This window comes from Indicator indicator, chromosome 1 (genome assembly GCF_027791375.1).
Source record: "Indicator indicator isolate 239-I01 chromosome 1, UM_Iind_1.1, whole genome shotgun sequence".
Lineage (NCBI taxonomy): Eukaryota > Metazoa > Chordata > Aves > Piciformes > Indicatoridae > Indicator > Indicator indicator.
In genome coordinates, this window is record NC_072010.1 from 95726810 (window position 1) to 95751985 (window position 25176).

At 38.8% G+C, this 25176-nt stretch overlaps 1 protein-coding gene across 1 annotated transcript in view; it reads right to left on the minus strand.

The window, feature by feature from the left end:
* Nucleotides 1–5065: 5065 nt before the first annotated feature.
* The window catches only part of PRMT8 (protein arginine methyltransferase 8), a 42486-nt gene continuing 22375 nt past the window's right edge, over nucleotides 5066–25176 (minus strand). The window contains 7 exon segments of the mRNA XM_054390838.1: nucleotides 5066–5139; nucleotides 5142–5211; nucleotides 6985–7106; nucleotides 13141–13291; nucleotides 19983–20098; nucleotides 22167–22254; nucleotides 22629–22771. Coding sequence (XP_054246813.1) covers nucleotides 5066–5139; nucleotides 5142–5211; nucleotides 6985–7106; nucleotides 13141–13291; nucleotides 19983–20098; nucleotides 22167–22254; nucleotides 22629–22771 — 764 coding nt within the window.

The window sequence follows — 25176 nt, forward strand, 5'->3', positions numbered from 1 at the left end:
TTTACTTGTAAGGAAAGGTGACTGTTCTATTACTTTCATTATATACATAGAACACCAAGTATCAGTTAAAAAACTACCTTCTATGTGAAGTTTCTCTTGATTATTTACAATCAAATCTGTATGTGATAAATTAATTTATGAGCTAATATTCAGATAAATCCTGTAAGAAATTGTCTCCGAGGTTTTTTCAAAGTGGCTCTGTAGTACAAACATGCTGTCATGGGTAATATTTTTGACTGCATTTTAGACTGTTTCAACTCCTATTAGAAGTCTAGGACAGTGTAAAAAGGCTGTGAAACTCCTAATTCTGCACCGAGAAAGGTCCCCAGAAAAAGCCCTGTGAAAACCAAATCAAACCACAACTGTGAAATGTTAATAACATCTGGTGAGGGCTAGTTGGTGCTAGGAATAAGAAATACATGTGAGAACAGAGTTGTACTACACTGTTCTGTAGACCCATCTCATTATCATTTACTTCCCTTAATCCTACAAGCATTGCAAGTGTGAATTGCACACTATGCCTTTTAGAGGCATGTTCAGTATCTTTTTTTTTTTTAATGCTTCTTTGTGTTTCAAGTGACAGGACATGAGAAGAGTTTTAATACTTTTGCTTTTAGACTGGAGTCAAGGTGGGAGCAACCTGCTTTCTGTTTTCTCCATTGCTGTATTTGTTACTTATCAGGACAGTGTTTTGTGTAAATACCATACTTCAATTTCTTTCTCATGTTTTTTTCTCAGATCATGATCTTTTCCTGTCAGTGGGAAGGAAAAGAAAAGCTATGTCAGACTGAAATGAATGGGCACTTGTAGTAAGTAGGCAAGGTGGCCACTGTTGAAGAGAGACCTACATTTCACTGTCATTAGGTGAAAGATAAGGCAGAAACAGCAGTACACAGCAGTGCTTAAATACCTCTCAAACTGTTTAATGACTATTCTGTTCTTTGCTGCTTCTTGTCCACTGCTTTCTATCAGGCAAAAATGACATTCTCCATAAGGTCAGGTAGAACACTACAAATTCTCTTGTTTGTTATTGATTTGTCTTTTCTTTTTATTGAACAAGGTTGTTTGGGGTTTTGTTCCTTCTTTATTCTTCTTTTAATATTAAAGGTATTACGGATTCATGCAGTAGGCAAGAGAAGTAGATGGTTTGAATTGCTGTTGAAGTGTAAGAAAAAGAAAGAGTCTTTCCTCTTTTGGTTATACTCAGCTCAGTGATTGCTGGCAAAGGAGAAGATGAAAACATTGTTGGACTATCTTTATATAAATGGAAGAGGCTGAGAAAAGAGCTAGTAGAATTCCTTACCTTAAAAGTTCTAGAACCACAAAAGTGAGAGTAGAAAGGAACTTCAAGAGGTTTCTCTGGATCTAGCTCTGAACCGGTCCCTTGGAAAATGATAGCAATATTTGACAGATTCAATCCTATTCATTTTGTGAAGAAAGTTGTTCATTGCCTTTTCAAGAAAATACAAAATACGTGCTTCAAAACAAGCCATGAACTACACTGGAAACAGTATCTTTTCACAGGATCACAGGATGTCAGGGGTTGGAAGGGATCCAAAGAGATCATCAAGTCTAACCCCACTGCCAGAGCAGGACCATACAATCTAGCTCAGGTCACAGAGGAATGCTCCAGACAGGCCTTGAAAGTCTCCAGAGAAGGAGACTCCACAACCTCTCTGGGGAGCCTGTTCCAGTGGTCTGTGACCCTTACAGTAAAGAAGTTCCCCCTTGTGTTGAGGTTAAACCTCCTGTTCTGCAGCTTACATCCATTGCTCCTTGTCCTATCACAGGGACCAAGTGAGAAGAGCCTGTCCCCTCCCTCCTCACACCCAGCCCTCAGAGATATATAAATATTTATTAAATCCCCTCTAAGTCTTCTCTTTTCCAGACTGAACAGCCCCAGGTCCTTCAGCCTCTTCTCATAAGGCACATGATCCAGTCCCCTCATCATCCTTGTAGCCCTCTGCTGGACCTTCTAAAGCAGATTCCTGTCCCTCTTAAACTGGAGAGCCCCAAACTGAACACAGTACTCAAGATGAGGTCTCACTAGGTCAGAGTAGAGGGGAAGGAGAAGCTCGATCTGTTGGACACACTTTTAATACACCCCCATATCCTATTGTCCTTCTTGGCTGCAAGGGCACATTGCTGTCCCATGGATAACTTGTTATCCACCAGGACTCCTAGGTCCCTCTCCATGGGGCTGCTCTCCTGCAGATCACCTCCCAACCTGTACTGGTGCAGTTTATTATTCCTCCCCAAATGCAGAACTCTGCACTTGTCCTTGAACCTCATTTGGTTCCTCTGTGCCCAGCTCTCCAGTCTGTCCAAGTCTTGCTGGATGGCTGCACAGCCTTCAGCTGTATCAGCCAAGCCTCCCAGTTTGGTGTCATCAGCAAACTTGCTGAGCAGACATGCTGTCCCATCATCAATGTCACTGATGTTGAACAGCACCGGACCCACCACTGATCCCTGGGGCACTCCACTGGTTGCAGCTCTCCAGCTGGACCTGGCAACAAGGATCACCACTCTTTGAACTCTATCTTGTAACCAGTTCCTAATCCACCTCACTGTCTGCACTTCCATCCCACTCTTCCTGAGCTCACTCACTAGGATGTCATGGGACATGGTGTCAGAGGCCTTGGACTACATCCAGTGGCCTCCCTGAATCTACCCATTCAGTTATGGCATCATAGAATGTTATCAGATTAGTTAAACATGATTTCCCCTTGGTAAATACATGCTGACTACTCCTGATAACCTTCTTTTCTTCCAAGTGCCTTGAGATGCCCTCCAGAAGGAGCCACTCCATCATCTTTCCAGGGATGGAGGTGAGGCTGACTGGTCGATACTTCCCTGGAACCTCTTTCTTGCCCTTTTTGAAGACTGGAGTGACTTTGGCTCTCCTCCAGTCCTCAGGCATCTCTCCTGTCTGCCACGATTTGGCAAAAATGATGGAGAGTGGCAGAGCGATAACATCAGCCAGCTCTCTCAGCACTCTTGGGTGAATCTCATCAGTTCCCACGGACTTGTGAATATTCAATTTGTACAACTGATCCCTAACCCAGTCTTCACTAACCAGTGGGGAGCATTCCCTCCTCCAGACTTCCTCTCCTTCATCCAGGGTCTGGAGTACATAGGGGAGTTCAGTCTTAGGTGTAAAGCCTCATGCAAAGGCAGCATTCAGCAACTCTGCCTTCTCTGCATCCTCAGTTATCAGGGCTGCCTCCTCCTCATTCAGCAGTGGCCCCACACCTTCCCTATTCTTCCTTTTCCTACTGATATATTTGAAGAAGTCCTTCTTGTTCTCTTTTACTTCCTTTGACAGTTTCAGTTCCAAGAGAGCTTTGGCCTTCCTTGTTGCCTTCCTGCATGCCCTGACAACTTCTCTATAGTTCTCCCAAATGACAAATCCCTTCTTCCATGAATTGTAAGTTTCTTCCTTCCCTGAGATTTCCTTCAGGAGCTCCTTGCTAAGCCATGCAGGTCTCCTAGCATGTCTACCCAATTTTCTACTCAAGGGAACACCTAGCTTGGGCTTGGAGGAAGTGGTCTTTAAAAATTGACCAACTTTCTTTACCCTTCAGGGTCTTAGCCCATGGGATTTTACTGCTGAATTGCAGTTTAATTGCTTTCTACATAGATACCATTTGATATAATCTCTAGACCATAATCTTTAGACAGCAAGAAAATGGAAGCACTGTACAACTTCTGTAGAGGAAAAAACAATAGAAATAACTTTCTTAAAAGTTGACAAATATTGGCAAAATACATCTTTAAGTATGCTTTATTTGCAGGTGATTAAAGAGATTTTAGGAAAATAAAAAGTAAATCTCATCTAATACATGATGGATTATGATTTAGTGCCTAATGCCAGAGAGACTGGAAAGTGGGTAAATAGGACCAATGACGAAGTTCTTGATAAATTACATGTGGTTAAATGATCAATATTCACATAGTGAAAAGAGCTGATACATAGATATGAGGAATTATAAGCAGTTAATATTTTAACTGTAAGCAGGAGATATTGTCAGAAAAACAAGGAGTATATCGGGATGGGGAAGCTACAGACATGTCAGTAATACCAGAAGCCATAGACTCTTTTCAAATACGTTAGCTTTTTCCTGCAAATTACTGCACTCTTAAGAACAGTATTTGCAATTTAAAACTTAGTTAAAATATAATCAAAATTAAACTTTATTTCCTTTTTTAAAAGTTTTATTTATTTTGTGTTAAGAATCTTGCAAAGAACTGAAACATGGCATAGACAAGAAGCATTAATTACCCACCATTTCAGAGACTTTGCATTAATCACATTTAAATACTAAGTGTGTGATTTGAAGTGTCATGCAAAACCCATCTATAAAATCTCACCACAGAATGTTTTCAAGGATAAAAAGCTAATGTTTTTAAATCTCTGACAGAATTCCACTTGTGAAGGTGAATTTCAATATTGATGGTCCATGTTTTCCAAAGGACATCAAAAAAGATTGTTGTACTTTCTGTAAATGCTCAGCTCTTATCTACACTTTGCATGGAATATATACCAAAACTTTAACTTCACACAGTTACTAGAATATATTACATAGAGTAGTGGCAGAGATAGCATCATCTTTCCATAACTGTATAGTGAGAATTAAATAATCACAAAACAAATTCCTATTATGAAATGACATTTTTTCTTCATGTGCAATATATATATTCATTGAATGTAAGTCTAGCAATACTATCATAGTAATGTGCTGTACTGGTCTTTCGTAGTGAGAAAACTGCCCTATTCATCTTTTAGCATGCAAAGCTTGGAAGAACCATAAATTCACAGTAAGTAGTACAATTTGTATATGTATCTTCTGCCATTCTAAATTTGACCAAAATACTCAAGATTGTTCCTTATTTTTCCTGTATTTTACAAAAGTACAGTTCTGTATATGGCTCGTTCACAGTAGGATCCCAGCCCTCCATACTGTCTGCAAGAAGATTTAGGTTACCACTTTCCATCAGAGTAAACATTCTATTATTTGATATAATAATCTTATGAACAATTGTTCCTAGCTTGAAGTTCAGCTGTTCAGGACTTGATAAAATTCTCCTTTTCATCTCTCTGGAGTTTCAGCTTTATGGAGTTTCTTGCTAGCGCATTTTGTAGTCATTAGATACTGACATTTCACATAGCTGTCCTTTAAAATCCAAGTCTACCGTGAAATCCAGGTCACGCTGTAAAAAGATTTAATTGTAACATAAGTAAGACTGTATGTTTACTGTATGAGTTCAGTTATCAATGCTTTGGTTGAAAAGACCTGTAGATTCAAGAGATACCCACTGAGAGTTCTAACTTCTGTTTTAAAATGGTGCTAACACTGAAAAAGCAGGATATAGGATGTGTAATAGCATTCACCATACAATCTATGTCTAAGGGCATATTTGTGTATTCTTAGGTGATTTAGTATCCTGATGACAGCTTGAAGTTTCTGAAATGTTGTGCTATCATATGTATTCTATAACAGTTTTTAAGGGTATTTCCCATTGAGATGCTCTTCATCTAGAGTAAAGGGCTTTATCGCTAGGAGTTATTCCAGAATAGATCCAGTAAAATTCCCATTGAGAGAAGCCCTCAGTCATTCTTTAATCTTATCATGACATGGGTTTTTTTGGAAAGGCACACTCCGTAACTCCACAAAATGAAGCATCTCTCCACAAACTTTTGAAAGGCTTTGTGTTTCAGAAGAACCTTTAAAGCACTAACAAATCCTTTTGAAATAAAGTGGTCTCTCTGTCTTATGGTACCTATCAAGAACACATTAATTTTAGCACCTAAATCTGCATCCAAGTGCTTGCTGCTGTGCAGCCATTTGAAATTTTCTTCATTTTTCCCTCAGAAGAAATTTGATACATTCAACTGAAAAGAAAATGTTCTATTCCCCAAAGGACAAACTAAAGGTGGGAAACAGACTCTTCCTCTACTTTCACAGCAAGTGGCAGCTTCATAAGTGAATGTGTTTTTCTCAATGCAAAATTTATTTTGTGTTTATTTCTTCCCCTGTATGACCATTACTATAAAAACCACATCCAATCTGTATTTAAGTACAAAAAGGAAAAAGGAATGCAAAATAAGGATGGCAATGAAATGTTAAGATTTGCTGCAGCAACAACTGCCAACTCAGTATTTCAACAATTACACCTGCATTGACATATTATAACCAGAGTTATTCTAATGGCTAAATGTTATTATAGAAAATTAAGAGATTCTGCTTAAGGCTTTTGGCAGGTCACTGTTTCTCTCAGAAGCCATACTTCTGTACAGGCATGGCTTGCCCATCAGACCATGCCTTATAGCCTCCTCACCAATTAAAAGAAGCACTGAATAACTAACATACTTGGTGAAGGATTCAGCACAGAGCACAGAAATTGAGGAAGTTTAGTCTTAAATAAAACATCTGTATTTTCTGTGGAAAGCCACAATTTTTAAATGACCATATCACTTGTTTAGTCAGTTCAAGCACATTTATCAGTGAGTTCATCCAGATATTCAGCTGAAATGTGTTACTTAATTTACTAAAACAGAGTTCTTAGGCACTGAGTGGGAAATCTGTCTATAGAGATGTGGAACTGAAGTACTTAGTCTTCATCATCCTGTGTTGACAGAAGGGATCTTGCCAGTGATTTTAGTGAGAGTACGAAGAGACCCTTGTCTATTGGTGTCACAAAATGTGAGGCAAACTGATTGCAGAGGGCAGCTGATTTAGAAATGTACCTGAATAACTTCTTCCTTCTCATGCTAGCTTGTTTGCAGGCTCAGTTCTGTAGCATTAGCACTGCATTGTCATTGCTATCACCAGCTTTAGTGAAGCTGTGACTAGAGGTCTTACTACTAAACATGAACATAGAGCTTTTAACATGCACGTTGCTTTACTTAGATGCATTTCGTTTTCTGTTGATTATATTTTGTGACCAGTAGGGCTGGAATTAGAATCAGTGATTCTGACTCACCACATTTTTTGCATTTGGTTTCATGGATATAGTCCCATAGATTTCTTCTCCTCGTCTCACAGTTAAATAGTCCTCTAAGTAGAAGACAGTTTGCTTCCAGTGAGTGTAGGGAGCTTCAGGTGCTAAAAGATATATAGGGGTATTATTTATAGAAAATTCATCTTTGTCTTACAAATCCAATTAAAACTTGGGAAAAAATGAAAAAAAATCCTTTCTTCTCATATCATGCTTTAACTTATATATTAGCAAACGTGCTTTACAACAACACATTTCTATCGATTGTCAGTGGGTTGCTTTCTGATTTTTACTGAAATATGTCAGATGTGAATCCAGCAAGAAGGAATCCATGAAGGTGGTTACTGGGCATAATAGGCACTTGTTTTGTTTTGTTTTTTTTTTTTATTTCAGACTGGGGACATCTTTATCATTATGTGCTTTGAGATTTAGAAGTCTAAATTACTTCAAAAACAATTGCATAAACCTATGAAAGAAGACTTCACCAGAACCTATTAATCACAATAACACAGATGAAACTTTCAACTCATGATTCTGAAACAGCAGATTTCATAGTTTCCAGGAGGATACAGATGGGGAAAGGGCACTTGAACTTTGACTTGGTTTTGGAGTTTTTAAAGGCATATGCCAGAGATGGATCCTGCTCTAAATTAATTCATTGTCTTGCTTAGCTGAATCACTTTGATATTTTTTTTATATTTCATAGTTTTATTTTACTTGTTTTTATTTCTTATTTCAAATCTCTGACCAGCGCCTAATGAACTCGCACTGGTTACTTCTTTTTCCTAGCATTCCTGCAGTTAAGAGCATCTAAGAACCTAAGAATAACTCTGTAAGTTCAGAGATTTTCTGACCTGATAATTTTTTTTTTTCTTCCATTTTGTTCTCTAATCTCTTTTTGGATGCAGACCTGGACTCACTGTATTGAATCATGGTAACAAGATCTCAACACTGTTTAATAAAATAATAATCTCATTTAATTTCAATATCAGTGTTAAAAAAAACCCAAAACCTGGCTTCACATATTTTGTGACTGAGGATATAATGATGCTTTTTTAAAAAACAACCTGTAAGGACAGGAATTTTTAGCAGTCCCTTTTTCCCCAAATTCTGAAATCAGAAGACTGATATAAACAAACTTTTGTCAGAAACTATGCTGGGCAACCTGGTATCTTGCAAAAGAAAAGTGTTTTACCAGGTATTTTCTGGCTATGTGTCTAAATGGTTTTAATCTCAGTTGCTTCTTGCAAGAGTTCAGGATCAAGAATTTGTTTTCCATTTGTGCATGACTTAGTAAAATTTCTAACTGAAAACGTTAACCAAAACTAAACTGAACATGTATTTTAAATCATAACTGCTATCTTGTGCACACACGTGCACATGCTCTCATGCAGAGTCATCTTGTGTAGAAAAGCCTCATATATCTGGAAACTTGTGCTCCATGAAGAAGGTGTGTGTGTGCCTCACACCTGTTCTTCAAGTCCACTCCAAATCACACAATTATTTTCCTCATATTAAAAAGAATGACAGATCAATGAAGTGGCACTTCCTCATGTCCTGCAGACTTGGATATTTTACCAAATTCAGTACAGTTTTGCCAAGAGACACTCATTGAGAATACAGACCAGTCTTCTAGACATCAGTTCAGTTCCTTTGGTTACAGTAGGCCAAATGACTGTTTTTGTGCAATAATTTGTTCTACCTTAGTACTGAATAAGGGCAGAGAACCAACTTCCCCCAGCCTCCTGTCTACATTCATGCTAATACAGGTGAGGATGACTGGCCAGATTTACTGCTAAGGTATACGTTCAGACTGTTGCTCACCAGAATCCAAAGTTGATTCCTATCCAGTTGGCCCAAGCAATAGCATGCAGTTGTTTGGCCCCTCCTGCAGGACTTTGCATTTTGCTTTGATGAACTTTATAAGGTACTCACCAGCCCATTTTGAACCTGTGTAGATCTCTAAATAGCAGCTGTTTCTCTACAGCCTATGCTCCTACCAACAAATTTGCACAGTGCAGTCTAAAGCACCATTAAGGTCATTAATAAAGATATGGAACAATATTGACCTCACTGTTGGTCATCTATAGGATACTACAATTAACTGGCCTCTGATTTGACTTTCATGATTGACACATTACAGGCCAGTATTTCAATCACTTATCCAATCTGTATCTCATCAACATTGCTGGAAGGATGCTATGCAAGATTGTATAAAAGGTCCAAGTATACAACAGCCACTGATCTTCCCTCATCAACATAGCTAGTTGTCTAGAAGATTTTGTCAAGTATAATTTACTTTGGTAAATCCATCCTAGCCATTCTCTATCACCTTGTGTCCTTCATACAGCTGGCAATAGTTTCCATGCAGATTTGTGTCACAACATTTCCAGGAACTGAGATGAGGTTGACTGGGTTGTAATTCTATGGATCTTACTTGCTGTACTTCTTGAAGATGGGTACAGTAACTACCTTTTTCCAGTCATCAAGAACCTTCCTCCATCACCATGACCTCTTAAAGATGTTAGAGGGTACCCTTACAATGATAGTGACCAGCACACTGTGCATGCTTGGGTGCCTCATGTCTGGAGGAGTTAGTTACCAAAGTAAGATATTCAGAGAATTGGCAAGTAAAGCAAAGCATTGATTAGAACAAATGTAGCATTTGCCAAGTGACAGGAGGCAGAATTTTGAGACATAGGCAGCCTCTCCAAGTAAGCCTCCAAGAAGGCAGAGAGCAAGTTGCAGAAAGAATGATGAGAAAGGGTAAGTCATCAAAACAGAAAGGATCCTAGAATGGGAACACATGACTAACCATTCAGAACCTCTGAAGTAGCAGCCTGTGGGAGCTACAGATATTTTAGAAAAGCTACGTTTTCCTGCACTGCTCATGAACCTTGTTCTTAACAGAGGTTCAGAAAGGAATTGGAAAGGAAAGGAATGAAGGAATTGAGTCCATCATCAGTAAGTTTGCAGATGACACCAAGCTAGGAGCAGGTGTTGATCTGTTGGAGGGTAGAAGGGCCCTGCAGAGGGACCTGGACAGGCTCGATGGGTGGGCAGAGGCCAATGGGATGAAATTTAACAAAGCTAAGTGCAAGGTTCTACACTTTGGTCACAACAACCCCAAGCAGAGCTACAGGCTGGGGACAGAGTGGCTGGAGAGCAGCCAGGTGGAGAGGTACCTGGGGGTGCTGGTTGATAGCAGGCTGAACATGAGCTAGCAGTGTGCCCAGGTGGCCAGGAAGGCCAATGGCATCCTGGCCTGTATCAAGAATAGTGTAGCCAGCAGGACAAGGGAGGTCATTCTTCCCCTGTACTCAGCCCTGGTAAGGCCACACCTTGAGTATTGTGTCCAGTTCTGGGTTCCTCAATTCAGGAGGGATGTTGAGGTACTGGAACGTGTCCAGAGAAGGGCAACAAAGCTGGTGAGGGGCCTGGAACACAAGCCCTATGAGGAGAGGCTGAGGGAGCTGGGGTTGTTTAGCCTGGTGAAGAGGAGGCTCAGGGGAGACCTCATTGCTGTCTACAACTACCTGAAGGGAGGTTGTAGGCAGGTGGGGGTTGGTCTCTTCTCCCAGGCAACCAGCAGCAGAATGAGGGGACACAGTCTCAAGTTGTGCCAGGGGAGGTATAGGCTGAATATTAGGAGGAAGTTCTTCACAGAGAGGGTGATTGCCCATTGGAATGGGCTGCCCGGGGAGGTGGTGGAGTCGCCATCGCTGGAGACGTTCAAGAGAAGACTGGATGAGGCACTAAGTGCCATGGTCTAGTTTATTGGATAGGGCTGGGTGATCGGTTGGACTGGAAGATCTTGGAGGTCTCTTCCAACCTGGTTGATTCTATGATTCTTTGATTCTATGAAATACTGAAGGTCATGACTCTTTCCCCTGTTTATTTTTTTTTTTTGGTCATATGTAGGCACAAAAGTACCTTATACAAGTTCAAGTGAGTCTGCAAAACCTTCTCTATCAGAAAAATACTATGTCAAACTTGATATCTGCCCTAGACTTTTGTCCAGCTGTATCTTCTTCTCCCTAATAGTATCTATCCTCTTTCCTTCCTCAAGTTATCACTTCTTATGTGCTAAGGGAAGCTAAGCTCAGCTTGCAGAATGTTTTCTAAGCACCTGAGTGACCTCTTCCCCCATACCTTTTGCTGTACCGATACTAGAGCAAGTCTATGTCTACACTGCAGACCAGAAACTCATTGCAATAACATAGTAGGCCTTTTTCCTTGCCACTTTGGAGGCCTGTTCACTAGGATGTCCAAGATCAGGCCGGGTTTAAGGGCCAGATTTAAGAATGGAATACATCTGACTGGAAAACATTAATAAAATATACTAATCTATTCCATGGATGTTTCTTAAAATACATATGTTCATATCCACACATAAAATAGAAACACATTCCATTATTGCTTTGCAGGAAGCTGTATTCTCAATGATATAAAAGATCTTTCTTGTCGTTTTGGCAATATAAGTAGACAATATAAGGTAGGTTTCACTTAACATCACAGTGCAGTAACTACACTCTTCCTTCAGAGCTGTTTTTTACAGAAAACTGGAGGTTTGACTGTATGACCTTTTATAAAAGTTTAATGACGATGCCAAGCTGTTTGGTGCAGCAGACACACTGGAGGGAAGGGATGCTATCCAGAGGGACCCTGACAGGCTGGAGAGGTGGGCCCAAGCCAACCTTGTGAGGTTCAACAAGACCAAATGCAAGGTCATGCATCTGGGTTGGGGCAATTCCAAGCACCGGTATAGACTGGGCAGTGACTGGCTTGAGAGCAGCCCTGAAGAAAAGGACTTGGGGGTGCTGGTGGATGAGAAGCTCAACATGAGCCACCTGTGTGCACTTGCAGCCCAGAAAGCCAGTTGTATTCTGGGCTGCATCAAGAGAAGCATAGCCAGCAGGTCAAGGGAGGTGATTCTCCCCCTCTACTCCACTCTGATGAGATTCCACCAGGTATACTGCATCCAGTTCTGGATCCCCTATTATAAGAAGGATATGGACATGCTGGAATGTGTCCAGAGAAGGGCCATGAGGATGATCAGAGGGCTGAAGCACCATTCCTATAAGGACAGACCGAGAGAGTTGGGGCTATTTAGTCTTGAGAAGTCTCCTAGGAGACTTTATTGTAGTCTTTCAGTATCTTAAGGGAGCCTACAAGAAAGCTGGTGAGGGACTTTTTAGGGTGTCAGGTAATGATAGGACTGGGGGATAGAACAAAAATAGAAATGGGTAGATTCAGATTGGATGTTAGGAAGAAAATAATTCTTCACCATGAGGGTGCTGAGACACTGGAACAGGTTGTCCATGGAGGTGGTAGAAACCCCATCCCTGGAGGTTTTTAAGGCCAGGCTGGATGTGGCTCTGAGCAACCTGATCTAGTGTGAGGTGTTCCTGCCCATGGCAGGGGGGTTGGAACTCAATGATCCTTGAGGTCCCTTCTAACCCTAACAATTCTATGATTCTATGAATGGACTGCCTTGTGCTGAAAAAAAGACCAGCCTTCTAAGGAAAACACAAATACCTAGAACCTAAAGTATTTTCCACCTTACATAATTTTTTTGCCATTCTTGTCATTAAAGCAGTTACGAGGTTTTTACGTTTCTGGCTGGTCTATTCACTCTGGCAAACAGTGGAGTGACTCCTTTAAATATTTCTTTACTGAGGTAAGCTAGAGTTTCACTTTTGGGTTACTAGAGTTGATTTGCATAAGCAGTACCTTGAGGGGCGGAGAAGAAAAAGATGGTTTTCCCCTAGACTGAGATAAGCAATAGCTTTTGTTTAATTTCAGAGTTCAAGGAAACTAGGATGCAGAGCTGCTGTCTTTCACTGAGCTGACAATTGCCTGGGCATTCTCAGAAACCTGACATGGGATTTATATATAATTGGCAATGGGTGTGAAGTCCTGGGTCAGAATTCCTGCTAAGCTCATAAGTTTGGTAGCTATTTTGAAAACCTGCCTTTGTTTTTGCAGAATTCCTACAAGCATACATCTGCTCACTCCCGCAAGTGACAATAAATTTTATCACTGAAATTCAGGTCTACTGGTACCTTTTCATAACATCTGACCAGTAGCACTGATATATTGATAGGAATAGAAATGAAATTTTAAAAAAATACAGATTACCTGTAGAAAATCCCATCTTCTTGTGGCACTTTGTAAATTCGATATTAAAATAGGTGACCAAGGCATGAATGTAATCATTACGCTGAATTTGGAGGCAGAATGCAGAAGTAAATGCCAATTCTTCAGTCTTCACTGTATAAATATCTACTTCCTGTTTTGGGGAGAAACAAAAAGACACTTAGAGGTGACTCCAAGGTTAAGTGATGCATTTTATTTAATGATCAGCAACAAAGACCACTGGCAGCCTCTTAACAAGAGCATTTGACTATATCAAATTGTCAGCAAAGGATTCAGTTATCTGACTAAGCTGACAGAATGTGATAAGAGAGGCCACCCAAGGAGAGTGTGTCTCCTTGGGAATGGCAGGGAGGGGCTGCAGGAGGTGGAGGAAAACAAGGTAGAAATGTGCTTTGACAAATATAGCCACAATGGATGTTGAAATGGAGATATAGGACCCAGTTTTAAGACTTTGTATCATCAGGGACTGTCAGCATGAGGATAGATGGCAGAGTTGAATTTTGCATAAAAATAAATTTCTAATTTGTTTAAGCATCTCTGGAAGGGAACACACTTTGACTGCCAAGCATGAGGTATGGCAGGGGCATGCTTTTTGCTGGAAATGCTTTCTAGACCTGCGTCAGATAACTTATTCCAAATATTAAGCACTCTTGAACTAGACAGAAGGAAAAAATGTAAATCTACTATGGCAGTAGTTGGGAGCAATGATGTAGTCTCTTACTTCCATCAATATTTAAATCTCAGTGTTTAAAAAAAAGGCTTAAAGTGAGTTTTCTAGATGGATCTGATCTTTCCAACTATGTGTTGCTTTTATTGTTTTTTTTTCCCAAAAATTGCAGTCATGATAGGGAGGATACTAAGTCTGAAACACTACTAATTGTATTTTAATGCCATGGGAAATGTTTCCTACTGGTGCACTTTCTGATATCCTCTTAAATGTATCTGGCTTCACTGTCCTTATTGGCTTTGTCAGAGCATATTTGGAAAGAGACAGATACCCCAAAAATATTTTTCTATTATTCAGAAAATTATTATTAACAATAAAACTGCTGATGCATATAGAGAAATATAAGCTTTATAGGCAGAAATCCAAATTTCCTCTGCTTCTAACAACATGAGCCAGAAATTGTTGACCTCACCAGCTTCTGATCACATTTCAGATCACACTGCAAAAATGGAGAATCTAGGATGTCCATTTTAGGGCTCTTGTAGGGCACAACAGCAGGCTCTTGTGGCAATTGCATTCTATAATTTAAGAGAAGTCTGCAAAAATAGACATCTAAATAAGCAGCCATATTTCAGTCACTGAGACCACGTATCACGTGTTTCTGAAATTTAGAAAACTTATGCTGAGATGATTTAAGCAAGCTGTAGTTTTTGGCCTGTCAGATTAGCAATGCTGATTAAAAAAGCCTTAAGCATAAGAAAATTATTCTACTACACTGCAATGGCACTCTGAGTCACTGGTGTTTATAAGTGATCTGTGCTTATAAACAGTCATTTAAAACTGGGATAGCTTTAAAATGTGAAGGTTTTTCTTTCAAAAGAAAATTTAAAAAAGCATCCTAAGAGTAAGAACTCCTTAATTTTCTGGCAGACTTCAATAGCAGCCTGCAAAATTTTCTTTGACAGGCTAGACTGGACTGGTGGGTGATAGTTGAACATGTATGTAATTTTTGGTGGCTTTTTGTGGCATCACTCTGCAGAAATTGTGAATTAAGTCTGGTGATATGGCACATAAATGTGATCTAGCTCCCTCTCTCTGAGCTGTATTGTTCAAAGTGGAATCAAAAGCAATAGATGATATTTTTATTAAAGAAGGTAGTAGAAATGTCTCAGAAATATTGAACAGATATGCTGGATAAAATGAATAAAACATTGCAGTCTTTTTTTTTAAGCAGAGAAACATGCTTTTTCTTTTTTACTCTGCAAGATATATGACATATGTGGGAGTTTTATTAATTAATGTAGTTTTGAAACTGGCCTCATCCTGTTTTGGTGGTCACTTTGAATTGTACACTAGTTACTATATATTATTTTATTAAATGTTACTCCTCACTGAAGATTAATTATAGCTAACAGCACATGAGACTAATCTATTTTTGCATCAAATAAGTGGAAAGTCACAATTCAACAGATTCCATTCAGATTTTTAAAACAACAATGACAAATTAGGCATAGTTAAGAAGGTATCCAATTAATATATAGCTTTTAATTATACTAAAAAAAATGTGTAAACCTAAGCAACAATTAAAAGTATCAGAGTTATCAGCTAAATAAGGAGGTCAAGACTGTGGATGACAATGTATGAATGACCATGAGACTACATGTCCCTGTTGCAGAGAGACAGATAGAGGTCCATTTTTTACATTCACTGCATAAAACATGGTTGATGGGCTGTCCTGTAGCACCAATTGCTTTAAGACTGAGCAAACAATGTGTAGAAGATCATTTAGAATCACAAGGATGATGACAGTGAGGTGGAGATCTGGTGTTACCAGCTGCTATGCATTTCTTGCTTTAATGGTATCACCCATTTCCTCACACAGAGTAATTAAGGTTGCTTCTACAGTGCCACTGCATCTCTTTTCTGATACCCTTTCCAGTCAGACAGCTTATTCACCAGCGTGAGGATGGAGATTAAAGGTTAGAGCTTTAAATCTTGGTGAATGTCTGGGTTTTGTCATATTTTTGTTTGGTTGGTTTTGGGTTTGGGGTTGGGGCTTTTCCTCCACTTCTGTCTTCGTTTGGACAAAGGGAAGTGGTCACCCAAACACAGGATGCGATGGTGAAGGCAGTGCTACTTGTAACAGGTAAAGGTGCTGAACTGACACAGAAGCTGGAGGACAAGAGGCATTTGGGTACAAGCAGTATTGCCAGCTTCAGGAAAGGACTGATCTGAAGGCTGAGAAATAAAATTAATTTCTAGGGAAAGTAGAAAGAGTCGAACACTCTTTTTTGACAAGCACTGAGAAAATTACCTCTATTGTCATTTGACACATGCATCCAGATGTGAGATGAACACCGAATGCAACAGTCAGAACCCAAAACACATCCACTTTTCCAGAAGAAAATTAGTTTTCTTTTTGCCTTTTTTTTTAAAAGACTGCATAGAACAAACAATGTGGAGAGAGAAGAAACAGCGTTAAATTACAGATGTTCCTAAGGAGCACTGAAAGGAAGAATGAGTATCTGATATTGTTTTGACTAAATATTGCAGCATATGTTGGTTTTCTTTTTTTTTTTTTTTTTGGTGGGGGGAATAAGTGGAATTAAATCTGAGGATACTGAGAAGAAAAGACTGTAGGGAGAATTGTTGGAAAGGAAAGAGTGACAGCGAAAGTCACTTAGGAAAGAGAAGGGAGATTTTCATGTGAAGAAGAGTAGAGAAAGAAATGAAAAAAAAACCAACCAGTATTTGAAGGAAGATGGAAAGTAAGTGGCAACGGTGCCTCTTGCTTTAGTTTAGGAGAAGCTGGGAGAAAGTAATGTGATTAGGGAGTTGACTGAAGTTGCAGCGGGGCAAGAGAAAAGTCTTGTGAGGAGTGCCTTGTCTTACCTCATGGGTAAAGATTAATGTGGAAGAAGAACATGCTACTCATCAGACCCACCTGTGTGGTAGGATATCTCTGAACAACAATACCTTGTTACAGAAAATACTGCAGGTTCTTTGAAATAAGGCTTCACACAGGTGAATCATTTCCAAAACGGCAGAAATTTCACAAATAATGGACATTTGAGCATGTAGGTCAAAATTTTGTTTTTCTTTTTGTTTCTGTTGTTTTGTTACTATGTTATGTTCTCTGATAAACAAGAATGTTCCCTGATTTATTTATTTTTTTGGTGTTCAGGGAAGGCAGTTTGTGTTTTAGGTAGCACGAAACTCTTAGTGACGTATGACCTGCAGGAGCTTTAAACTGTTCCTGGAAAGTATGGGACAAACATGAGCACAAAAATAGATTTCTTTTGTTTCATTGGGTTTTTTTGTTTTGTTTTGTTTTGTTTGTTTTTTTTTGCTTTGTTCTTTCTCTGTGGTATTTTTTATTATAAATTGCAAGTAGCATGGCCTTAATTTTTTTTTGGGGGGGGGGGTTAGTTTTTGCCACTCTCCCTTCGCAGGTTTTTCTACAGCTATGTGAATAAGTGGTTTTTTTTTGTTATTGTAGTCGTTGGTGCTGACATCAAATAAAAATTAACATGGAGAAAAAGCTTTGTGTCAACCCAACATCCTTTGTATTTCTTTAATGTGTAAGGGGATCAGAGAATAAAGCACAACTGTTTTATTGAGTTTGAAACAAACTTTTCCATTTTTCAAGCCATGTTACTGAAAGCAGTAGGCCCTCAGAATGATTGTACACTTTTCCTGAAATCAATTATTGACTCTGGTAGTTTGAAGATGCTCTGGTCCAACTACCTTCCCTGGCTGAATTGGTTTGGAATGTAAACAGAAGACATCTACTTGCCAGGAATTCCTGTGCTCCTAGCACATATCTAAGATGTCATTCCAAGAGGAATTGCTTTCACAACAGAGAAGATGCTGTATTTCCTGCATGCACCATCCCCAGTACACTTGTGGCTTAGTGGCTGGAGTTTCTTGAGGAGTTCAAGATTTGGGTTACATGTAATTTTCTGAGAGTACTAATGAGGACATTTTACTACAGTCTCCAACTTTCTAGATAAGTGTCATGATTACATAGCACACAGGTGTTGATGTCTTGTTTTTCTGATTTTGTAGAACATTTCAGAACATCTAAACTGGGAATTGGAATAACTGCAGAAGCACAGGGCTCTGACTGATCTGCATTTAGTGACTAATCCATCTACTGATTAATGTACAGAGAACCCAGACTCATCTAGCAAGCATCCTAAGGTAGCTGGCTGTGGTTTGAATATACCCTTAAAACATCCCTCTGCGAATCTAATATGAATAAGCTGTGCCATCACGAAATGCTGTAATAAAATATTTGAATAATTAAACATTATTGCTTTGTTTATTCTCTAATGTTTTCTTAGGCTAATATTATTCTCTAAATTCACAAATATTTTCAGGGTCAAAGAAGTACATTTCATATAAATCAACCATGTGTAAAAGAAAGAGTCAGATTCGCACTTCATTTAAGAGCATGCACCTTTTATAACTTTTTTATTCCAGAGAAGCCAACCCATTTTGCCACCCAGTCTCTCACTCTCTAGACATATTTTATGTGTTTATGTGTGTATGGCAATTTCAATTTGCTCTGGCTCAGGCTAGTTTCAGACATAGTTATCTTGTGTTTCCCTATGTGTGGATGGACTGTGCATGCTTGCACACTCACAGAGAATTTCTGCTTCTGTTCCTTTTTGCTGCTATCAGTAATGGTTCTGCAGTAAAGGTTCTGTCTTACCTTTTTGCATAAGGGAATACTTAATGCTGTATTTGTTACCAGCAAAAAGTAAAAGGGGAAAATTAGTACTGAGTCTTTGGGATAAATGAGAACAGTCTTGGATTCATGGACCTGAGTACCACTGCTATTGCCTTATTCAAGAAAGTAGCCCCACATGAGGATTCCTTCACATGGAAGGAATTTTGGAGCTTTCATCTTTTCCTGCAGGCTATGGATTCTTAACCTGGTTTTGTTATCAGAGAGCAGTCTTATTTGTAGAACAGGATACAAATTAACTTCTGGCTGCTGATGTTTGGGCTAGCAACCAGGAAGTTCCACAAATAAATTAAGTTCCAATTCTGGTATCATGCTTTGGAATAAATTAAGAGTTACTTCATTAGAGCTGACCAATGCAGAAACTGATGCTTCTGACTTTTAAACTTCTCCTCAGGAGCATTTGCAACCTCTATTTACAAGAAAGTAGGACAATTAAAGTTCCTACCTAAATACAGCATGTCTCTATTTATCCAGTATTTGCACATGTATAATTTGTGGGAGTCTTAAGTTACAGTGAGTAGTAACTAAATGAATCACAAGAACAGCTTGCTTTTGGATATGCCATAAGTGGTCAAGGTAGTTGTAATAGTGTGAGCTGAAATCCCCCTCCCACACCAACAATAACCAGGCTAGCTCAGTCTGGAAGCAAATGAAGATGTATTTTACAGGCAAAACTACAATCTATGATGAAATGCAATGAATATGTAAAAATATACACTATTCACAATATTTACAAATATGTACAATCAACAGAAAAACACAACCAAGCCCCCTGGCTTTCCCCTCCCCTTGAGAGTCTGTGCTTCTTCCCCAAGGGGCCTTTCCCCAAGGGGCATCCCCCCACCAGCCAGAAGGACTCCCCAGAGACTTCCCTGGCAGAAAGCAGAGAGTCAAGAAGCAGAGAGGCTATTAGCTTGTCAAGGTCAGTATGCGGGTGTGTTATCTTCAGCCAGAAAAAAGAAGAAGCAGGCAGACTGAGAGAAGATGGACTGCGAGAGTGCCCGACTGCCCCACTGTCCCTTATCTTGTTTTGAGTAGCGATTCTTAAACATTTCTACCTCTCCAATGGAAGTGTTTAGAATAATCATTATTTTGCTTTCTTATACCCAATAGTGACTTATTTACATTCTCTCACTTTTTCTGCTCAAACTTTGTAAGAAGAAAAATTAAAGACAGTCTTAAAACCATTACAGTAGTCCATAGTTTGCTCAGGGGATGGTATTCGGTATGTGCAACATGCTAGTATTGACTAATTTAAAACTGCACAATATTCCTTCTTAGTGTGATGGCATTCTGCAGCTAGATGAAGGCATACAAAGTAGTAAAACATAAGAAGCAGATCTCCAAAGAATTCTACACTTAGATTTAAACATTCAGAATTAAATATATTTGGAATTACCAAACCTTTATTAAACAGGCATTGGTCACCACTTGCTTTGGATCTACAATGTCCACCAAAGGCTCCTTCATGGCAACATCCCTAATACAGGTCATGTCAAAGCCGTACACATTCTCCCACCCTGTCAATGCAATGGATGTGTCAAAGATTAGCAATAATAATTAAAAATGTCTTTTGTTTCTCAAAGCATCTTAAATTTGAAACATTTTTTACAATCCCATAACTTTCATCTCTTCTTTAGTTCTTTCCTCCCTACCCCAATTTTCTATGTCACCTGCTATTTTTCAGATAATGAATTTGATTACAGAAACAGGAAGCTTACTCTTCTGAGAGGAGCTGGGAGGCAGAGAATGAGTTAGGCATTTTCATTTAAGGATTGACTGAACCCACCAATTTTAGCCAAGGTTTTCTAAGAATCTTTAGTAAATAAAACAGCTTAGGAATTCTGTGGATTTTTTCCTCCGGCTAATAGAAAATGCCTTGAAGTGAAATTGACCAGCTATAAAAACAATAAATAAAAGCAAAAACAAAACTTGAAAAAAAGAAGAGAGAAATAATGTAGAACTTACTCCTTTCATCAAAATTATTATGACCAAGTAAATCTGAGGTTGGAGGATCTGAGAGACAAGTTGAATGTGAACCAGCACTATGACTTTCTGGAGATGAATGTGAACCACATGCTAAGATATGAGAGGTGTCCATGAAAATTTGGTTTGCTAAGCCTGGGGCAGATCTAACTGCTATCTGCTGCTACAGAAACAAATAAAAAGTCAGATTCCCTTAATCTGATAAGGGACAATGAAGGCAAGGTTCTGCAAGGAAAATTCTGACTGGATATTCAGAAACACACTCCTGAGTTAGTGCTCAGAGATGCTATGGAATCCCCATACCATGACTGCAGTGCAAGGCCCTGAGTGATCTGTTTGAACTGAAATCTGGCCTGCTTTTAGCAGGAGACTGGACCTGTAGAGGTCCCTAACAGCACCAGTTATTCAAAGAAACTTAAAGAAAAAAAATTCCCACATTTGAAAAGTAAAGGAAAAGCCAATTTTATGTATCTATGAAGTAAACAAAGTTTAGAACTTTTTTCACATCAAAATAAAATGAAAATGTAAGATACTAATTTTTAATTTTAATGTCCTCACAAAGTATTTTTGAAAGTTAAAAAAGCATTACATGCTGTTTTTTCCACACGGTTATTTATGAAATTTTTTAAACTTATTTCACAGAATCACAGAAACATTCAGGTTGGAAAAGACCTTCACCAAGTCCAACCAACAACCCTACTCTACCAAGTTCACCACTAAACCATATGCCCAAGCACCACATCCACACGACCTTAAAACAGATCCAGGGTTGGTGACTCGACCACCTCCCTGGGAAGCCCGTTCCAATGCCTCACCAATCTTTGTGTGAAAAATTTTTTCCTAATGTCCAGTCTAAACCTACCCAGTTTTAGTTTGAGGCCATTCCTTCTTGTTCTATCACTAATTACCTGTGAGAAGAGACCAGCACCAGCCTCTCTACAACATCCTTTCAGGTAGTTGTAGAGAGCAATGAGGTCTCCCTTCAGCCTCCTCTTTTCCAAACTTAATAGCCCCATCTCCTTCAGTTGCTCTTCATAAGATTTATTCTCCAGGCCCTTCACCAGCTTCATTGCCCTCCACTGCACTCGCTCCAGCACCTTGACATTTCTCTTGTATCAAGGTCCCCAAAACTGAACACAATATTCAAGGTGTGGCCCTACCAGAGCTGAGTACAAGGGGACAATCACCTCCCTACTCCTACTTCTTAACATCTACAATTCATTTGTATCTTTGTTTGTTTTGTTTTCTTGTTTCAAAAACAAAAACCAGCACCAGGATGGGAAAAGAATATTATCAATTTCAGTAGCAGTCCAAAACTTAAATCTCCTAAAATCTACATTTAAAAACAGAGGCAAAGGTACTAATATTACTCTAAGCAATTTATTCATACATCTTTCCCTTTAAATTATTGTAAATTTCCTGAATTTATGACCAGATTAGGGTTTTCTTAGCGTTCATGTTTCTATTAGACTTCTGGCTTGATCAACATAATTTCTTGGCTTTTGCAAAGCTTTGCCAGCAAAGAAATCAGAGTCAACCACAATAAAGCAAATATTTTGGAGAAATAACCATAAAACATGTTACTCTTAGGCATTTACTCACAGTGAATTTTGAAGTCCTTGTACTGTCTGTCTTCAATTGCTACCATGTACAAAGCAGCTCGGTCTGGAAACATTAGCCCTCCAGGTTTCTGTTGATGAATTGTGGGGAAACGGATCTCGTAATCTATTCACCTGACAAAGACATCACATTTTGAACTGCACATACAAAAACCAGACAAGCACCCCTTGCATGCCTTTGTTTTCATTCAGACCGTCACATCAGCTTTAATCTCAGCAACTTCTGCAGCCTGTAGCAATGTCATTACGTATTTCACCAACAGGTAATCAAAAGCAAAGTTCTTTCACTGAGATGCCCTTTGTTAATCTTTTCATTAAAGTCTAAGAAATGGCACTTGGAGATATAACCATGTCTTGTTATTGTGAGAGCAGGAGAGGGAAGACGTATAGTCAGAAAATAAAAGATGATTGCTCCAGCAAAGAGTATGACATGCAGAGCACCTACCAGCCATTTGTCTCGTGCGAAGATGACTGTGTTTAACATTGATTCATAGAACAGACAGTAACCCATCCACTCACTGATGATGATGTCTACTTTATCCACAGGCAATTCAACTTCTTCCACTTTACCTTTAAATATTGTGATTACTGAAAAAAAGAGTCCAAAGAAATATGTTTCACATAACAAAGAAATATGTTTCACATAACAAGACATCTCACTGAGTTCCTTACTGGTGAATGTCAGGCTGACCTTTTCACACAGTATCACAGTGTCAATATTATTTTCTTCACTCCATGCAACTCAACACTATTTAAAAACTACTCTCAATAAGTACAATAAACAGAAGTTTTAGAATCAGCATAAAAATAAAAACCCAAGCCAAATAAAACCCATATATAAAAAAGCAACTGAAAAACAGACATTACCTGGTTACCTGCATGATCTCGTTTTTACACTCATTTACATCTCTAGATCACTGACATGGAATGCAAAGAATTGACCTAGAATCCTTGAAATATCTCTGTAGGGATACATAATCTCATCTCTGAGATATCAGCTCTTTATGGAATTAATTCTCATTTTCTTTTCAAATATATTATGCTGGCTTCACAATGAGGAATCTAAGGGAGAACTGACTCAGCTGAAGAAGTCAGATCTAGCTTGACGGTATGCAAACAAGAAAGTTTGTACAAACATGGTTTTCTCATGAAAAAATAATTTTTCATTACTTTCTGCTTCATGACCAAATCTTCTATAATATACTGTCATTCTCACTCTGAATCTTCTGTCTGGTTTAGACCTGCATTACTTTCAACAGTTATCTGAAGTGACTGATGGAAAACATTGCTGTCAGGTATTCTGTCATCAAATTAGTTTAAAGGAAACTAAAATTTGCTGGATGTTCGATGTAGTAGAATACCATATTTAATTCAGTTGTAGCAAATATTTTGTTTTAGAATCCCTACACAATTCACCAATTATTCTTTCACTTTTAAAAAAATATACTTCCTATTTACAGTTATATTCCAAATTCTTCAGACAAATAATTTTCAGCTTGTGTTTGTCTGCTATTCATATTGTTTCTTGCAGTGGGTGAAGTCTCATGGATCTGGTTTCTTCCTTGAAAAGGTAACTGATGCACTTAAAATTGAGGAATACAGTGAGTAGGGAATATTTTACTTTCCTAGTTCATAAGATTACTGTATTAATAAACAGCAATTTCTAATGACAACAATTTTTTACTGATAAAAGTGGTCAACATTCAATTTGAGGAAAATGAAGTTGCTGTGATTTAGGTTAGCTGTTAAGAGGAAGTGTGGGTTGGGTGATTTTTAGAACTCATCCCAGAGAAAATGAGCTTTTTTCTTTCCAAAGACATGCAGTACTAGTATTAGTCTAACTACATGTTGCCACTTTATGTGCATAGCAAACTTTTAATCCAGACTGCCTCCTTAGAAGTTTGGAACCTTGGTTCAGATTGGTAACACAAAGCATCAGTCATTAAGAGCAGAATTCTCTCTTTTCCTTCCCATTCTTAAATATGTTCTTTTCACAGTTAATAGTTCTGTTGTTATACTGAAGGCTCTTACTGCCTATAAGCTCCAGCCACAATTTCTCTTTATTTCTCTTTTCTCCCGAGAACTTCGACTGCCACAGTTTTTTGGGTGGTGAATTTCAGCACTGTTGACAGCTGCCAGAGTGACATATGTGCAGACTTTGAAGACCTCTATACTTAGAACAGCCACAATTTAAGCAGCAGCAGCACAAGTACCTCTCATCCCCCTTCACTTTGATGAAACACCTTCATAAGGCATCATGTGGGAACAGATTGTGCTGTCCCTAGCTGTACTGTATCTGTTCTGGAAACAGTGGGTTTTCTCTTGATTTAGCCCTTTTTGCTGACTCTACACTTCTCTACTCAATCTCGGAGGAAAAAAATTCCATGAGCAACAAGATCCTTTGGCTCAATATCTAGATGCATTAATATAGAAATGAACATGCGTCATGGTAAAGTGTGCAACTGTAAATGTTAGTTCAGTTGTGTCATTTATTTATATTGCAGACTAAAGTGCAGCTGGACAGACTGCTGACTCTGCTCAGGCAAGTCTTCTGCCAAAGGCTAGGGGTCTCTACTTCTTCCACAGTTCTGACAAGCACTTGCTCCTAGGAGAAACAGGAGGAAGAAGCAGAGATAAATACCTTCTACAACCTTTGGAGCACACTGGATCTTTCTTATTTATTTTGATTATAAAACATGTAGACATGGCATTTAGGGACATGGTTTAGTGGTGCACTTGACAACTAGGTTAATAGTTGGAAGTCTTTTCCAACCTTAATGATTCTACGATTCTATGGTCCCTTCACACACAGTTCTTGTTGCTGAAAATCCAAATGTGAATTGGTTTGTGGCATGCTACTTGTGTAGCTATCTGATAATATTCTGGGAATATACATGCTCTGCACCCAAAGTGTATGATCATAGAATCATAGAAAAGCATAGAAAGTCCAACCCCCTGCAGTAAAGAGGAATGTGTATAACTAAATCAGGTTG